This window comes from Thalassophryne amazonica, chromosome 15 (assembly GCF_902500255.1).
Source record: "Thalassophryne amazonica chromosome 15, fThaAma1.1, whole genome shotgun sequence".
Taxonomy (NCBI): domain Eukaryota; kingdom Metazoa; phylum Chordata; class Actinopteri; order Batrachoidiformes; family Batrachoididae; genus Thalassophryne; species Thalassophryne amazonica.
Genome location: NC_047117.1, coordinates 85,252,149 through 85,272,025, shown reverse-complemented (window position 1 = coordinate 85,272,025; position 19,877 = coordinate 85,252,149). Strand labels below are relative to the sequence as shown.

Sequence of the window (19,877 nt, the reverse complement as noted above, 5' to 3'; positions counted from 1 at the left end):
ATATTTATTTTTATCAAATACATTTTAATCTCTTAAATTTTGTTGCTTCTGTCGTTCTTACCTTTCATCTGTAATTTGTCATTAAAGTGAGGAAACAGAGGAGTTACCATGTAGGTCATGATGGCAAGTTGGTATGATATGGACTGTGCTCCCAGTTCAGCTTCACTAATCAATCCAGACAGGAATCCTCCCACTTCAAACATCCACCACTCCAGACAAACCATAAACATGCTGGGAATGGCCAATTTCACGAAGAGACCCCACTCCTGCAGACAGTCCAGTGACCAACCTGTGGGTCAGAGGTCATACAGTGAGGCAAGTAAGTATTTCGTCCACTGTTGATTTTGCAAGTGTTCCCACCTATAAAGAATAGAGAGGTCTGTAATTTTTATCATAGGTACACTTCAACTGTGAGAGACAGAATCTAAAAAAATTCAGAAAATCACATTGTATGATTTTCATATTTATTATTTCATAATAAAATCATTGGTGTTTATTTATTTATTTGTCTGTCTGTCTGTTAGCAAGATTACATCAAAACTACTGCACGGATTTTTACAAAATTTTCACCATAGATAGATTGCTGCTAGATCATGAATACATCACTTTATTGCAACAATCCGTCAACTGTGGTGGAAATCTTCTGTTGAACCAATGACCGAACGAGAGGAATTATGCAACAGATCATAACACTTAGTGCACCTAACAGAATGATAACTGGGGTAAGTAGTTTCAACAGAATGTGATACCATGATCCAGAAAAGAGCCATGAGGTCCAGCCATTACCAGAAACAAAGTCCTTTCCTACTGTACTTCTCAATAATGTCAAATTCTGTATGGCCAGACTTATGGATCCTCCATCATTGTCTTTTTCAGGTCCAACTCTGTATAACTCTGACATCTTGGTCCTTCGGAGCCGGGTGCCAATAGATCGGAGAGCTGTCAGCCCATGACGGAGGACCCCATGGAGACCGCGGCTGCGGCCAGGACCAGTTCCCACAGACCCTTTTCCAGGGGACGGGTCTCCTCCCTGACGGGTCGGCGCTTACCGGGGTGAAGGCATTCGAATTTCATTGGCGGAGTTTGATCACGGGTGAGAACTGAATTTCTTTATGTGCACATGTGGCGTGTGGCTGAGAGTCAGTGTGAGAAAAAACCCCGTAATGTCTTTTTGGTTCATCTCTTGACTTAAACACTGTAAGGTGTGAAGCAAAAGCCTGACCCGCCATCTCCACCTCCATATTCTCACCAGTCACCAGAAGACAAACCACCCATGTTTCAGCACTATACTGAGGACCCCCCTACTCTAACCCCTCCAATGAAATTGAGGGATGGTAAAATTTTACCTCCCACTCTACTTGCTCAGAAAGCACCACAGAAGCAAAAGCAGAAACCACAAATGCATCATGTTGGGGCAGAGATGTGTCCCTTAATTGAGGTAGCAAATCTGCGGACAGGTGCTGATGATAATCCGACAATGATGGTATATCGCACCTGGACTCAGGAGGATGTGAGGAAAGCATGTGAAAGCCTGACCTGTCATATCATCTCAATGGTGTTGAAACACAGCAGGTTTTAATGACAGCCCTGCAAAAACATTGGGCAGTGGGGAGGGGAGATTGGACGCCCATGGACTCAAATGACCCCCCTCAGATCTTAGCACCAGGCAGTACAGATCTGAACACTAAGGTGACAGCTGTATGTGGACGAATCAGAACTAAATTCAAGAAGAGAGCAGATTACTGTGAGATTGGGAAAGCAAAACTAAAAGATGGTGAGCTGTTCGAAGATTACATCATAAGAATGACAAAAGTGTTTAAAGCAGACAGTAGGCTGCAGGAGGATAATGATGATAAGGGACCATACAGGCAGCAACTAAAAAATGCACTGCATGCAAATTCCAACACATTCATACATCAGTGGGTGAATAAGCATTATATTGGACTTGCCAGTGGAACATTGGCAGAATACATTAATCATGCTATGCATGCCAAAATAGTTACACAGACGAAAAAGAAGACTAAGACCTCAGGAGACATAATGATAACTGGCGGGACACAAGCAGGAGAAATTTTGCTTTCTGGACGAGGACGAGGGACCTTTAGTGGGAGGGGTAGAGGCCGGGGGTGGCCGAGACGTGGTGACTTTGGTGGATTCAGTAAGGATGAAGTGTGCTGGAGGTGTCATAAACCTGGCCATTTCGCGCGGCACACAGCCAGGTCCTCTGGACCACCCTCCCACTTCAGGGAAGGCATGACTGACCACCAGGGTGAATAATACTGATCAGTTTCAGCATGTAGATGAAGGACATGAGACAGCAGTGGAGGTGGACGAGTTGGAGTGTAGTGCAGATGACCTGTGTGCATTGAGGGATATATTGCTTTCAGATGACCCTACCAGACTTGTTGTGACCTTGCGGGTGAATGGAGTTGACACTGAATTTTTATGTGACTCTGGAGCATGTGTGACTGCCTGCAGGGATCATGGGTTGGGTCTCAGGAATAGGGGCCACTATTTGGAGGTGAGAACTGCTAGTGGAAGAGTTATATGTGTGCCAATGTCACAACCTGTTACAATTCTTGACCCTTAGGGGTAAAACCTGCAAAGTATCAGTTCTCATCCATCCATGCTGTCCCTCTAATCTCTTGGGACATGATGTCATGACAGCACTAGGACACAGCATCATTGCGACCCCAACAGGCCAAATGATGATCAAAAGGCAGGATGAGTTAATGGCAGGAAATCTTTACAGTAGTGTTCAGAATAATAGTAGTGCTATGTGACTAAAAAGATTAATCCAGGTTTTGAGTATATTTCTTATTGTTACATGGGAAACAAGGTACCAGTAGATTCAGTAGATTCTCACAAATCCAACAAGACCAAGCATTCATGATATGCACACTCTTAAGGCTATGAAATTGGGCTATTAGTTAAAAAAGTAGAAAAGGGGGTGTTCACAATAATAGTAGCATCTGCTGTTGACACTACAAACTCAAAACTATTATGTTCAAACTGCTTTTTTAGCAATCCTGTGAATCACTAAACTAGTATTTAGTTGTATAACCACAGTTTTTCATGATTTATTCACATCTACGAGGCATTAATTTTGTTGGTTTGGAACCAAGATTTTGCTTGTTTACTAATGTGCTTGGAGTCATTGTCTTGTTGAAACACCCATTTCAAGGGCATGTCCTCTTCAGCATAAGGCAACATGACCTCTTCAAGTATTTTGACATATCCAAACTGATCCATGATACCTTGTATGCGATATATAGGCCCAACACCATAGTAGGAGAAACATGCCCATATCAGGATGCTTGCACCACCATGCTTCACTGTCTTCACTCTGAACTTTTTTACTAATAGCCCAATTTCATAGCCTTAAGAGTGTGCATACCATGAATGCTTGGTCTTCTTAGATTTGTGAGAATCTACTGAATCTACTGGTACCTTGTTTCCCATGTAACAATAAGAAATATACTCAAAACCTGGATTAATCTTTTTAGTCACATAGCACTACTATTATTCTGAACACTACTGTATGTGACAGAAGCCCTGGGGTTCTCGCGTTATTATTGATCCTTTGATATATCCCCGGGGCCTCCACATTGTGTCCCAGACACATTACTAAGACAAGTTAAAGCACTTGCACATCCCAATTCTACTGAGTTTCTGCCAAATGACGGCCTGCATGTAACCATGCACTATAAACTGTCTCCTGGATTTGATCAAAAATATGATGAAAGATTACAAACATTTTCACCGGCCCTGCTGTCATTGTTGTACATGTTTTCAGATGGTCAGGGCATGAATGAGGTGGGGGTGTGTATTCCCAGAGACGATATGGCATGTTTTATTGGTTATTCTGACTCCCACATCTCCCTGGCAAAAACACCTGATGCTTCATGGTCTGACGTAGGATTGTTTGTGATGAGATGTATGGCCGCAAGAGACTGGACTGTGACAAAATACAGAGAAGAATACAGTTCAGGACTGGATGCTTACCGGTACAGACTAAACTGGATTGTCCCAGCACAGGCTGCAGTTCATATGCATGGAGATCCTGCACGGAGGTGAACCATGCAGTTGCTGTCAGAAATTGATTGATCTAGCCACTGTTCCTGAATGTTTGTGGTCTCAGGGACCTGCTGATGTGGGACTGATTACGGAATACAACTGATTCAGATACGACCTAAAACTGAATACAGACCTTGTATGCGACAGTACCCCCAAAACCTGATGCTGTTGAAGGCATAAGGCCTGTAATTGAAGCCTTGCTGTCTGCAGGAGTGTTGATTGAATGCCCAGATTCACCTTGCAATACACCAATATTTCCAGTGAAAAAAGCACCCCCCTCCGTAGGATGGAGAATGGTGCAAGACCTCCAAGCGGTTAATGCTGCTGTGGTCCAAAGGCCCCCATGTGTTCCAGATCCACACACGCTGCTGAACTCATTAAATCCACAAGCTAAATGCTTTTCAGTAGTAGATATAAGCAATGCGTTTTGGTTTGCATTCACATTTGAGGGAAAAAGATACACATATACCAGATTGCCTCAGGGCTTTGCTGAAAGCCCTACTATTTTTTCACAAGCCATGATGAGCAATTTGGCAAAATTTATTCCACCTTGTGGAAGCCAAATATTGTTATATGTTGATGACATTTTGGTCGCATGAGAGACAAAACAGGCTCAAGACACTTTAGCCTTACTGACCTTTTTGACACAAGGCGGTCACAAAGCCAGCAAGAATAAACTCCAGTATTGTCAATCACAGGTAAAATACTTGGGACATAATCTTAGTGCGGGAAGCCACACTATTCTCGAAGATAGAAAAACAACTATTTTGCAGGCTCCTAAACCACTGACAAAGACACAGATGATGTTCTTTCTAGGCCTGGCTAACTATTGCAGGCAGTGGATACCAAATTTTGCTGAGATAACTGGGCCTCTGTTAAACATGATTTATGGGGAAAATCTTCCCATGTCTGCAGTTTTGACATGGACAGAACAAGCTGAGCAGGCTTTCTGTGATGTTAAAAAGGCCTTAACTTCCAGCACGACAGTGGCCCGGCCAGATTATAGTAAACCTTTTGTTCAAATGGTTGATTGCAAAGGGGATTTCATGACATCAGTGCTCACACAGCAGCATGGCGGTAAGCTGAGACTGGTGGCTTTTTACTCCACCAGTTTGGACCCTGTGGCTAGGGCTCTACCACCTTGTGTCTGTGCGGTGGTTGCAGCTTCTCTGGCTGTCCAAGCTTCTGCCGGAGTAGTTTTGTTCCATTCATTGACATTGAAAGTGCCACATGCTGTGTCTGCACTCTTGTTACAGACAAATCTCCAGTCAGACATTTATCATGTATGACCACTTTGTTGTCTGAACCACATCTCATTGTGGAGAGATGTTCTGTTTTAAATCCAGCCACACTCCTCCCGGTTGAGGGTGAAGGCGAAGGCGAGCCACATGACTGTCTTGCTGACTCTGAGGAAATTCATAAGCCCCTTTCAGATTTGAGGGATGTCCCACTGCCACATTCTGAAATTATTTTTGTCGATGGGTCTTGCAAGAAAAACCCGAATGGTACTAATGCTACAGGCTATGCTGTTGTCTCGACCTACAAAATACTTATTGCACAACCTTTACCTAACCATTTGTCGGCCCAGGCTGCAGAGCTCATAGCCTTGATGGAGGCTTGCAAGTTAATGAAAGGAAAGAGAGTGACTATATACACCGATAGTCAGTATGCCTTCTCCATGGTCCATGTTTTTGTTCAATATTGAAAAAATAGAGGGATGATTACATCATCTGGGAAGCTGATTTTGCACAAAGATCTTTTGCTGTCATTGCTGAAAGCAGTCCAGCTGCCTGCAGCTGTTGCGATTTGTAAGTGTGCTGTGCACACTACTGGTCAGGACCCCGTCTCCTGTGGGAATCGTTTTGCAGCTGAGACTGCCAAAACTGCAGCCCAGTGTATGCTGACGGTTCTGTTTTCTGCAGCTGACAGCCTGGATTTACAGATTCTTAAGGACATGCAAAATCATGCTCCGGCATCAGAAAAAGCTCTTTGGGGGCGTCACAATGTCCACCAAAATGCTGATGGTGTGTATGCCTGATCCTCGAACAAACAAGTCCTGCCCCGCAGCCTTTTTAGGTGGGCCGCTGTTTTAAGTCATGGACTGTGCCATGTCTCCATGGCTGGGATGGTTGGACTGGTTGATAAACATTTTTTGATGTTTGGATTCCAGGCATATGCAAAACATTACTGCAGAGCATATCTAATTTGCGCAAAGCATAACCTGCAGGGGAATGAGAGGCCAAAACGAGGGAAATTTCCAACACCTCAATACCTGTTCCAAATAATCCATATGGATTTTATTGAACTGAACCAATGTGAAGGGAAAAATATTGCTTAGTATTGATTGATGCATAGAGTAAGTGGGTAGAGGTATTCCCTGTTAAACATGCAGATGCTCTGACAGTTGCAAAAATTCTTTGTAGAGATATAATCCCAAGACATGGGATACCTGAAACATTGTACAGTGATAATGGCACACATTTTGTAAGTAAAACCATCCAGCACTTAACGGATCTCCTGAAAATAAATGCAAAAACACACTGCGCTTATCATCCTCAAAGTGCAGGTTTAGTGAAAAGAACAAATGGGACCATTAAGAGTAGGCTTAGGAAATGCATGGAAGAAATGGGGAGAAATTGGGTTTATTGTTTAGATTTGGTGAAATTGTATATGCACATAACACCCACTGCAGAGACTGGCCTTACACCATTTGAAATTTTGTATGACAGGCCCTACAGAATACCAGACTTACAGAAAATAGCTGGGCCTGACAGTGAAGATGAGGAATTAGTTGATTATATGACACGTGTGTTGTCCCATAAGAATGTCATACATTTTAACACGATACTAGACTCTCCTGTTTCTGTGCAGGACCCTGGAAATCAGATCCAGATCAGTGATTGGGTGCTGATAAAGACCATTAAGAGAAAGAACTGGTCATATCCGAGGTGGGAGGGTCCATTCCGAGTGCTGCTAACCACCTCCACTGCAGTGAAAATTGCAGAGAGGTCATCTTGGGTGCACCTATCCCACTGCAAAAGACAAACATACCTGAAAGATTGTGACTCAGACAAGGAGAACGACGTGTAACAGTGTCGGCTGATGGCCTACGGGTCCAGCAACGGCTGGAAGCACGTCATAGCAGAGGGAGAGTGACCAGAGTGAACAAAGACAAAGACCAAAAGGTGAACCAGATATGACACCTAAGCCTATCCAGGGTCCTGAAGCAGACAAGAAACCAGCAACGGTCAGGGTGGATCAGAAGCAGACGGACTACAAGCTTGAAATAGGGCACTGATGCGACCCAGACAAAGAAGCAGACGAGTCCACTTCTTTGAGAACACACCATGAGAAAATCCTATTCTATTCCTGTGTACCTGTGATTAAAGAAACATCAAGAATAGGGCACAGGACAGAGTACATGACACATTATTTCACTTTCAATTGCAGCATGCTTTACACATACTGATGATAGTACAGATTCATGCACTACAGCTCAAGGGAAATAACATAAAAAGAGTTCCTGATTCCCTCAGTCCCTTGCTGACCTGAACTGAGACTGAACTGTCACCTTCAGCCCCTAAGCCCAGACAAACTGATCTTTTGAACTGTCACCAAAGAAAGAAGACATCTTTAAGACCAGAATTGTCTTCTCTCTCCCTAGAATAAAAGAAAAAAACAAAGAGAGAGCGAGAGAAATATCAACGGGTTGTTCAAAGACTGTGTTAGCTATGGAAAGATTTGCTGCTACTGCGGGTTGCAAAGTGCACACTCTGCTAATGATCTTGACAATTATTGCTGTGATCATGGCATTTACTGTGTGGTGGTATGAAAAAATATATGTACCTCGTTACAATTCAGACCAGAAGAAAGTGAAACCATGAAGTTTTGATACACCATGTAACCCATATCAAGTGAACATGTGGTACAGATATGCTATGTTTTTGGCTAATGAAGTGAATGTGAACAACTGTTATGTATGTTCTTTGATGCCTGTCTCTGCTGCACACTCATTTATAAAACCACTGCCGCTCCTGAACGTCAGCCTTTTGTTTCCACACGTGGTAGCATCAGCAGTCGATCCTATGGTACTCAGTCACTCAGTTCATGAACATAGAGGCTCTTACGTCACTATCAAGGCACCAAAAAACATATCATTTAAAAATATCCTAGCAGGGGAAGGGTCACTTGAAGCACCTGTGCACACTAATCGTTTCCTTGATCCCAGAGCTCAACTTATCTGTTATGCAAACAACCAGCCTTTGTTCTCTGTTCCAATTACCAATTTGGGCAAGGTAGCTAAGCCGTTCTGTAAAGTGATTTTGGGGCTGTGCACTCGCCTGTCGGATGGAAGCTTTAATCATACTCAAGCTCCCTATGGGGGTAAGTGTATAGATTACTTCCAAGCATTGGACCCGACAGGGACTTACGCTCAGGTGAACATGTACTGACTGTGTGGCCACAATGCCTTCATAGCCCTCCCCGCCGGATGGACAGGTGGATGTGCCCCAATAACCATGGCTCAGCACTCCTACGTCGTAGCCGCTCACCTCTCGACCAGTCATCACTTTAAGCATGATTTGGCTCCCCATGACCCTATATGGGGAACAGATGTGCCCCAGGATGCAAAGCTGTGGTCTACTGACCAGAAGGTCCTGTTGTCACTCTTCCCCTGGGTGGGCATGGGCAAGGTCATGCTACGAGTGGAGACACTAACATACTGATTTCGCTGTTTTGTGAACTCCACTGTTGAGGCTCTTAGAGGCATAAGGGCGGAGTTGTCAGCTCTGAGGATCATGGAAATGCGGGATCGAATGGTTTTGGATGAGTTAACTGTGGCCTCAGGAGGGGGTGTGTGCCATGGTAGGAGAGAGCTGTTGTACATTTGTCCCTGACAATGATGACGATGGAGGGTCCATAAGTCCGGCCATACAGAATTTGACATTATTGAGAAGTACTGGGGTGGTGGCCAAGTGGTTAATGCGCTTGGTTTCAGTTCAGAAGGTTCCGGGTTCAAATCCCACCCCTGCCACATTTCTCCATATAATGTGGAGTTGCGTCAGGAAGGGCATCCGGCGTAAAACTTGTGCCAATTCAACATGCAGATCCACCTTGGATTTGCTGTGGCGACCCCAAGTGCAAACAAGGGAGCAGCCGAAGGGACTTACTTACTTACTTACTGTAAGCAAGGACATTGTTTCTGGTAATGGCTGGACCTCATGGCTCTTTTCTGGATCAAGGTATCACATTCTGTTGAAACTACTTACCTCAATTATCATTCTGTTAGGTGCACTACGTGTTATGATCTGTTGCATAATTCCTCTCATTCGGTCATTGGTTCAACAGATGATTTCCACCACAGTTGACGATTTGTTGCTTGACCGTGATTACATCACTTTATTGCAAGCTGATGTTGGTTCATGTCACCCCATTTAGATGGGGAACAGAGGATGATTAAATGTATTATTTCCCCTGAGTGTAAGATTTTGATGTTACTGCAAAGATGACCGGGTCACTGAAAGTCCAACTTTTGAGGTGGTGGCTTTGTGATGTTGAGGATGTAGACATTAATTTTGATAAACAGGGGGTAATGATGGGGAATTTATCAATATGTTATCAATTGCTAATGTCTTTAATTTGATTTGGTGTCTTTGATTTTGTCTTTGATCTCATTATATACATCTATACATATACACATGTTTCATTTATGTAATGTGTTTAATTTAATATTACTACTTGTTAATCACTGAATTGCTAAAGTAATTATATTCACTGAACTGTTTGAGTAATCATTAAATTGCTCACACGGGAAGATGAACAGATGAACTTTGGCTCACATGGAAGGTGTGAGAGTGTAAACTGTTTTGCTAAAGACCATGTTTTTGCTGAGCAAAGATGTACATTTTAATTAACAGTCCAGCCTTGAGAAGAGAGTGGTGTGACATGCACGCCAGTTCAGGGTTGCAGGCTGTTATGAGAAGCCCCATGAGACTGGAGGTTTTAAAGCCATAACAATTTTCATATCGATGTGAGAATAGACTTTGTGGCGCTACTTGTTTGGTATTTTGTCTTTCCCATATGTGTGTATGCAAGTTATTCTAATAAATACAGGAAGCAAGTGGGCGGGGCCCTTCAGAGCTGATGAGATGGTCGGTGACGAGGGGTCATGCTCGTTTTGCTCTCTCCTGATTCAGGAAAAGAAATTCAGTGTCTCCTGCGTGATTATTTTCTGTGTTAACTGAGTTGTTCTTTGTCAGGTCCAACTCTGTACAACTCTGACAAGTGCAGAATGAGAGGGCTTTTGAAAGAAAAACTAACAGGTCTGTGAGAGCCAAGAAGGAGAAATACCATTTCAGTAAAACTTGGCATGCATTAAGTTCAACTCTTCTGATGACTAACTGTGTTTTTTTCTTCCAGGTTGTGAGGTAGTTTGTGGTTCATAGCCAAGTTTGAAAGTTCGTGGTAGAGGGAAATGGCAAAAATGGACAAAATCTGGCATCGCGGTGTGATTAAGTACCTGCATAAGAAGGGGTTAAAGCCCAAGGACATTCATGCGGATATGGTTGCTACATTAGGGGATGAAGCTCCCTCCATATCTACAGTGCAGAAGTAGGCAGCTGAATTTAAGAGGGGCAGAGAGAGCCTTAATGACGACCCAAGGTCTGGGCGGCCTGCAACAGCCACAACCCAGAAAAACATTGACCTTGTTCATGAAATGGTGATGGACGATAGACGATCAATGATTAATCAGCTAGCAAATGCTGTGGGAATATCCCGTGAGAGAATTGAACACATTCTGCATGAAGAACTTGGAATGTCAAAGGTGTCAGCGTGGTGGGTGCCACCGTGACGTTTCTGACGCCTGATCAGAAACGCACCAGGCTAGTCACGTCGAAGGCAAACTTGGTGCAATTTGAAGAGGATCCAGCCAATTACATGGAACGTTTTCTTACCCAGGATGAGTGTTGGGTTCACCACTTTGAACCAGAGACAAAAAACCAATCAATGCAGTGGAAACACCCAAGGTCACCACCTCCAAAGAAGGCCAAGGTTGTTTCTTCTGCGGGAAGGTCAAGGTTTCAGTTTTCTGGGATGCCAAGGGCATTGTGTTTGTGGACTATCTTGAAAAGGGACAAACCATAAATGGACAGTACTATTCTAACCTACTGAGACAGTTACGCGAGGCTATCAAAAAGAAGTGACCAGGAAAGCTGACAAAAGGGGTGCTGTTCCATCAAGACAATACCCCAGCTCACAAGTCAACAGTGGCCATGGTCACTATCCACGAGTGTGGATTCGAACTGGTAGACCATACTCCCCTGACTTGGTACCCTCGGACTTTCATCTGTTCCCAAACCTGAAAAAAAACTTGGCTGGGAAGCACTATCAGAGCAATGATGAGGTGATGGCTGCTATTGAGGACTATTTTGACTCTCAAGATGAAAGCTTCTATGCCAAGGGAATCGAAGCACTCAAGCACCGCTGGAAGAAGTGTGTGGAGTTACAGGGAGACTATGTAGAAAAATAACCCTGAATTTGTTCAATTCGACAACTGCATCATAGTCAGTCTTAGAACTTTTCAGCCTACCCTCGTAGGTGTTCAAATACTTATTTCATGCAATTAAAGGCAAATCTGTCTCCCTTACCATGTCTGAGGTGGTTCCTCATTCATGGAGCATCGCTCCATCTCCTTCCACTGCCTGTCTCTCTTCCTCCCTGATTCTCACACAACAGTGATCCTACTTCAGCTTCCACCATCTGACCTTTGGGTCAGTGTTCAATCTTTCCATTTTCATGTTATCCAACACACCACTGTCTGATGCTGAGCTTGCTGCACTCTCCCCTACCACTACTTTGTAATCTTGATTTAATGATCATAGTGGATGTTTGCAGTGATGCCTCCCACACACAACTCCCCCCCCACCCCATGTGCACAACCGCAGCACACACACAATACCCCAACACAGTATTTGCACAAAATGGAAATTTGCTTATAATAATCATTCATTCACTTATTTTCTATACCCGCTCAATCCAGTCAAAGGTCACAGTGGTACTGGAGCTTATCAAAGTAGTCATAGGACATGAGGTGAGGTACACCTTGAAGTTAGGGTCACATATAGACAAACAAAGCAGCCATACCCGTACTCACACCTATGGCCAATTTAAAGTTACTAATTCACTTAACCTGCATGTCCTTAGAAGTGGGAGGGAGCCGGAGCACCCACACAAACAGGGGGAGAACATGCAAACCTCTCACAGAAAGAATCACGAAGCCAATGTGCCATCCTGTGGAATAATACCATTAATAATAATAATAATAAAAACTGACCTCCCCATGAAGCTTTGTGCAGCTGCTTCCACCAGATGTACATGTACAAGAGCACCAACAGACTATATTGTGAGATCACACTGGCTGCTGCAGACCCACTTTAAGGAGAAAGACATGATAAAAATAACAGGTTTTAGAATTCCCCAAGGAAATAAAAGTAACCACATAATGCATTTTGTTGGAAAAACCCATAGCTGCTAATGACTGTAAAACATGACGTGTCCCCAAAGTCATTCATTTATGCATTAAAAGCCAAGTGGACTCTGTGTTCATGTTTAGCTTCGATCATGGAGAAAATGGGGAGAGGTCACATTTGCCATTTGATGTGCTTATGGGTCAAGGATGAACACCGCATAAATGGAAAGTTGATAGGACTAATATTTTTGGAGAAATTAGGGATATTATCTAACAACAGTGAACAATGGATTTTGATATCACCATTAATCAGTCCCTGGTAACCAGACAAGCTAGAAACAAAGGAAATATCTCACCCTTGCCAGTTGTAAAACATCAACTAAATGTGCCAAATAATAAATACAATTATTCACAAAACTTTCCCATTTTCCCTGCACTTTCAGTTAAAATCATTTTGGAAACTTTGCATAATTTATCACCACGCTTGAAAAACGTTTGTTAACTATTTTATGAACACTACTCAATGTTGATTCTTTGGATCCCTATAGGCAATGCAGGAGTATTGTTTAAAAAGTTACACTAAGCAATAAAAAAGAAACATATAAATTGTCCAAAAATAAAAAAGACAGCTTTAGCTAAAATACCAACAACTATAGTTGCCGTTATTTATTGTTAAAATATTAAATTCTGGAAAATGATTAAATTCGGGAAAATTATGAAAACAAAACAAAACAAAACATGATGAATAAACATTATGATTAAAATGTGAAACAAAATATAATGGATTGAACACAATTAAATATCACTTTATGGTAACTTAAAGTTGGACATAAAACAATTCATAAAAATTGTAAAAAGTCTCCCATAAATTATTATTTTACATGAATCATGTTGCCGCAAGACAAGGCACTATTTTTTCATGTTGATTACATTGTAAAAAGTGTTTCTAATTTTGTTTTCACTCTGTAGCTAAATTCTACGGTCAACATTTTAGCTCATCAACTTAAATCAGTTGTCAGTGAATCTGCCAATATAAGTAGTTGTTCAATAGTACAGTCATACTTTGGCGCTTAAAGACAAAATAATGAGGCCGGAATACTTACACCACTCCTAACTGCAGATAATAAAGAAGGACGGCATTGGTGACCATGTTAATTACATTTGCAGCAACTCCAGTTATAACCTGAGGCCATACAATCCCCTGTAAACAGCACCATCTGAGATTAACTTACATTTTAACAAATACATTTGATGTCTGATTGTGTCAGAACATCACCTGGTTTTGAAGATACCGCACTTGGAGATGGAACATAAATGCAGCCTGAAGAAGCAAAAACATAACCTTGCAACTTTTTCACAACACAAATGCACATGTGAAGTCCAGAAAAGGAATAAAACACTGACAACAAGTGATCAAAAATGAATATCAACAGTATTTATATTAACTACTAGCAAAGTACTTGTCCTTCAGATGGCGAAGAAAGAGTGTACTTATCGTGAGTCACTGACCCGGGAAAGTGTGCAGCAGTATACTGAGACAACGTATTAGCTTCCAAAAGAAAACCTTCAAAGCATTTTGAAGTTGCAGCTATAACAGACACACTGAGTAATTATTTAAGAAGGTTAAAATTCATCTTTTTTAAAGTCCTAATAATTATGAAATGACTCTGTAGTATAATGAAGATGTGTTATATGGCTGGGGGGGCCTGGCTGCCGGTTTTTAGTATTTTTATTTGTAAGCTCAAGTTTGGGTTGTTTTTCTTTTCTCCCCTTCCCTGGGGTTTGATGGGACGGTCCCCTGGGGAGGGGGGGGTGTTTTGGTTGTTTGTGTTTTGTTTTATGACTAATTACACATGTTTGGATAAAGGCTGACCGCACAGGTGTAAGAACTCCTGGCCACACCTGTGCTAAGAGACTGTCAGAAACAAGGGCAAAGATGCAGCCAGTTCCTCCAGTCTGGAGGATGAACGCAGACGCGGTTTCCAGCCATGGTCCCTGGAGGGGGGTGTTTCTCCTGGGCCAGGTGTGTGTGGTCGCCGGGAGGCTTCCCGTGAGGGTGGGGTACTGTTATATGGCTGGGGGGGCCTGGCTGCCGGTTTGTTTCTGTTTTTTGGTTTTCCTCCCAGGTGGCGTGCGTTTGGGACTGAGTGGCTGTGTTGCTGAGGCTGTCAGGACCTCACCCTGATCACCTGCGACTCATCAGGACTCACAGCTGTGGTGCATCTGGATGGATTGGAACATGTTGGCATTTAAGACTGGAGTGCACAGTGTGTATTTGCCAGAGACTCGACCTTGTGACCAGACGGGTGAGATCGTCGTCTTGGGAGCCATCTCATCAGCAGCGGATGCTGAGAACGTCCAGGTTTGATGCACAGTCTGTGAAAGAGGAGGGGGTGAGGTCTCACGCTCGTCAGCACACTTCCTGAGGTACGTTAGATTTTGTGACTAACAGTTATACAGTCAGTAAATGTGGTGTTAGTCATGTATCAGCTTTCACTGCAGTGGAGTTTTGTGAACTGGATGTTCCATGCCTGCAGGTTGGGAAGCTGATCAGTAATCAAGCCAGGAAGTGTTTGCTGTTTGTACACCTTTAAGTGTTCTGTGTGTAGAGTGTGGACTCACATAATGGTTCCTTCTTTCACAGACTCGGTTGTTGCGGCCACCTGGGGGGTGTCGGCGGGGTCCTTGGGTCCGAAACAACTTCTGGCTCCGGACCGTTAGCGCTGCTGGGAGCGCACCACGCCAGGCCGCACCTTTTTGTTATTATATTATCACTGTTATGTATTAAATTCAGTTAGCCTTTGTACCGTGCTCTGCTTATTTCATACTGGGTCCTTCAAACGCTGGTCGGTTCTCCAAGCTGCGTCCGACACATAACAAGATGGATGGAACTTTTATTTCTTTCTGATTATGTTCTGAAGTTGTCAATAAATTTATCTATCACAACACCAGGTAGCAGTAAAAGACATTTGCAGCAGTAACAGCGCCACCTAGTGTACACTGAAGTATGATGGGAATGACAGATTATAATAAATTATGAGAATGCACAAAACTGAAGGCAAGACTGGAAAGAAAGTGTAATAAAAACATGCTGACATTTGTTTACAACAGTGGTGGGCACAGATAACCAAAAAATTAACTTTGATAACAAATAATCAGATAACTGAAAAGTTATTTTTGATAAAGCTAAAACAATAAAGCACCCAAAAATGTATTGGAAGTTACAGATAACTGATAACTTCCAGTATTGTCTCCAATACACTTGCCAACTCTCTACCCACTCACAGTGCTGCCATCAGGCCGAGGTCTTGGAAAATAAAGCAGTGCTGATTTATGGTTTGGTATATAAATAAAATAAATACTGATAGAATAACTCTATTAATGTCAATTCTGTCATTTGTGCAAAGTTAAGATATAACATATATATTTTAATGTTGAATAATGCACTAATTCAGACGTTTTGTAACAAACACAGACAGATGGCATTCTGGGTAAAATGTGCCTCTGCTCACACTGATTGGTTGATTCATTGTATGTAAACCAACACGTTAATGTGAGGTGTGTTGTGTGGTGGTGTTTACAGATAAATGTGCTTTTGTAAAATATGCCATTTTTATTTGTAAAAAAAGAGGCATTTTCAAAAAAAAAAAAAAAAAAAAAAGCCAAGTTGTAATTAGATAACCGTCTGATATAACCAGTGTCAAAATAAATAGAACACTGCCATGATCTACTGGTGCCCGTGCAAGTTTTGGCCCTTTCTCAGCTGATTTTTCATTCGTGCGAGAATTTTTTGGATGGCACAGAATTTCAGGTTAATTGCGCATCCTGCATCGTTTAGTATACATGGAGAAATGAGCTGCGTTTATCATTTCACAACGACCTCCTGATCGCCGATCATATGGTCAGATGAATATCAAACCTGTTTGATATTCTGGTGAGCCGTTGTGAGGGTAACCCGCTGCTGAAGCACTACAAGCGTCAAACCACTCGCACTGTGCCTGTGCAAACACCGCAGACCTGTCTTGTAATGTTTTTTTGTTTTTTTATTTTTTTTTTACTTTGATGTCTCCCATTGAGTTTTTGTAAATTAAGTTTGAAAAAAAAGCTTCTGTTTATGTTTTGCTTCTGGAAACACGAGTCCGACGTGTGGTTTTTGAACGTACGTGTGTGAGAACATAAATCGTACACTCTGAACTTTTACACCGTGCGGTTCTGTGGTACAGTTTGAGCTGGAAGCAAGTACAGTGATTGAATATATCATAGTGTCAGCCCAGCTTCAGTCTAAATACTGCCATGAATACTACTGGCCAGTAGATGGCAGTAGAGACCTTGAAAACTTGCAAACACAAAATTCCAGATAATCTGTGTTGCTACTTGCTATGTTTAAGATGCGTGGAATTTAATAAAAGCAAACACAATAACAACGTCTATAAACCCAGAGAATATATTCACAAGAGTTTTAGGCACTAGAGTTTAATGCTGTTGTCCTGATCAGAGTTTCTCAAATGCATTCTCCTGTCGTGAATGTACTGAGATTACCCTATCACCCATAATGCACATGGACACAGCATGCCCACACTAAAACCTTAAAAATTAGCACATTACTTTAAAAATAAAACATATATCTGATATTTTCACTTTATAAAATTTCAGAAGTGATGTTAATTTAAATAACTTGTCCGAAATAAGTTTGGTTAAAATTTGAACCATAAGTTAAAAATGTATTCCTCTGGATGACTCTGGGTGATATTGGCCACATAGCAATATGGGGTTAAAAGAAATGTTTTTTTTGTGACTAGTTCTCCTTTGCCTACAGAGGATAGAGCAGTTTCTTTTAGAAACAGCTCTTCTCTGTTTGCAGAGAGTAGTACTACACATCTGTTCACCCTTGTTTACTACATTAATGGTCTAAAAATTATCGGACAAAAATTTATCGGAAGATAATTGGTCCAAAAATAGTTTTCAAAGTTATCTGAAAAGATAATGAAAACTTTACCTTTAATAATCATATTATTGGAACTGTGTCCACCACTGGTTTGCAATAATTCAAAAGCAATGCTTTCACAAAACTATACTGTTTCTATGCTTTTTTTGGGGGGTAACCGAGCGCTATTTTCGGCATCCAAAATGGGCCTGTCGCACCTGAACTATAATAGGTGGTGCAATTATGATGGCAGATTCAGATTTTCAGCTAATTTTCATTGGCCTACCTTGATGAAATACGGATAAAAAAGCAGTGTTCATTGACAATGCATTGAATGTCATACATGGAAGCTGGACAGATTCATACTCACGAGGCAAAAATGCCATCTGGCAGAAATTGGCGAAATATCACAGATGGGCAGTTCTAATTAAATGCAAAATGTGAGCAATTAAGGGGTGTTGTAAAAGAGACATGATGTGCGTCCGTAACTACAGGGGATGTGGGATGATCGAGAGTGTAGAGATGATATGTGAAGTGAGCAGATCCAGATAACATTGAGGATGAAAAATGGGACCTCCACGCTTAGTATATAGATGATTACGTGTAGGATGCACTCACAGGCAGAGCAGACATGATGATCTCCACATACAGCTGGGCTATACTTTATGTCAGAAAAAAATTGTACATATGAATTTACAGTTTTTGCCAACTGCTCACAGCCAAAAAGTGAATGCTCTTGTAACAATAGCTAAAACATAATGTGACAATACCTTAAACACATTTTCTGCTTTGCACATTACTTGAAATTCTTCACCATAGTTGTTGCAGAACATTACACACAGTTTCCTACAGTAGACACTGAATGCAAAGATAAAATACCTTATCATTGGGAAAACCCTTTTAATAAAAATGCAAAACACATCTGGTAACTGGAAATACTTATGCACATATCTGAAAACACACACAGAAAACTCACCACCAATCAGGAGAAATGTTTCAGATGAAATTCAAGCAACTTTGGTGGATCATCCATGGCTTCACACTGAGGGAAACTGCACTCTAAAAAACTTCTGTCTCAATGAGGAAAACTGATGTAACAATTTGCATATATTTTTTCTTTTGTTAATTTAATTTAGTTATTTCATAACGCCACAAGACTTCTCTAGTTACGTGAGTTGAAATAACTTTACATAGTGAAGTTACAGTAAAATAACTTACAGTTTTTTGCCAATTGCTTCCACACATTTTGCAAAATTTGGCTCACTGTGTCAAAACTCTACACACAAGACACAACACTTGTAAAACTGCTCACAGCTCCGTCAAAATGAAACCCTACAATCAAAACCTAACAATCCCTTCAAAAAATGTCATTCTAACAACTAAATGTCACGCACGTGCACCATTTTGAAACACTTTCAAATCAACAGCAACACACTGATGTGTTTTACACAAAACACTGAAGTCATATCATATTTTTTATTAAATTGTTCTCAAACAAGACCTGAAAGTTACAGTATTTAGCAACAAAGAGTGTTTTTTTTCCCTGCTTTGTTTGTTTGTTTGTTTGCTTACAAAGTAACAGAGATTTCTTACAAATACTGGAAGAAAGACAGAGTACTGTACAGCTCAAATTCAACTGACAAATCTAAACAATGAAAACAAGTATTTAAAGTACTGTAGTTTACATACATGGTACGGTAACATCAGAATGATATTGCACTTGACAGTACTATCCACTGTGTGGTGGCTGAGGTTTGGGTCAACCTTTTGTCCAGCTTCCCTTAGTGTGAGGCCGTGGTTGATCACATGGTTCACCAAAGTTTCTCAAATTTCATGTGATACATTTCTCCTTTTTGGTCTTCTTTGTCTTTGTCCTTGTCCACATACTTCTCCTTGTCTTCCTCTGACTCTCTTTCTCTGGGTCTTACAGCCTCCATGATTGCAGATTTGACAAAATGTCTGGCCTGAGATCTATTTGTAGAGCCAAATGTCAGACTGATTGGTGGTGAGTTTTCGGTGTGAGTCTTTTCAGATGTGTGCATAAGTATTTCCAATTACCAGATGTGCTTTGAAATTCTATTACAGTTTTACATTGCTGATTGCTTACACACATTTCGCAAAATTTGGCTCGCTGTGTCAAAACTCTACACACAAGCAAGATAAGACACAACACTTGTTGTAAAACTCCTCACAGCTCTGTCAAAATGAAACCCTACAGTGAAAACCTAACAATCTCTTCTAAAAATGTCATTCTAGCAACAAAATGATACACACATGCACCATTTTGAAACACTTTCAAATCAACAAATCAAATCAAATCAGCGTGTGTGAATGAGATGCACACCACCTAAGGGTGGTTAAAGGTACAGGATAAGTTAAATATAAAGATACTTTGTCATATGCACACTG

At 41.5% G+C, this 19,877-nt stretch overlaps 1 protein-coding gene across 1 annotated transcript in view; it reads right to left on the bottom strand.

Moving 5' to 3' along the window:
- Positions 1-19,877, bottom strand: part of LOC117526663 (multidrug and toxin extrusion protein 1-like) — a 49,242-nt gene that overhangs the window by 23,635 nt on the left and 5,730 nt on the right. The window contains exons 3-7 of the mRNA XM_034188716.1: positions 18,087-18,129; positions 13,821-13,865; positions 13,648-13,745; positions 12,410-12,507; positions 108-289 (exon numbers count right to left, since the gene is read on the bottom strand). Coding sequence (XP_034044607.1) covers positions 108-289; positions 12,410-12,507; positions 13,648-13,745; positions 13,821-13,865; positions 18,087-18,129 — 466 coding nt within the window. The remainder of the gene's footprint in view (positions 1-107; positions 290-12,409; positions 12,508-13,647; positions 13,746-13,820; positions 13,866-18,086; positions 18,130-19,877) is intronic.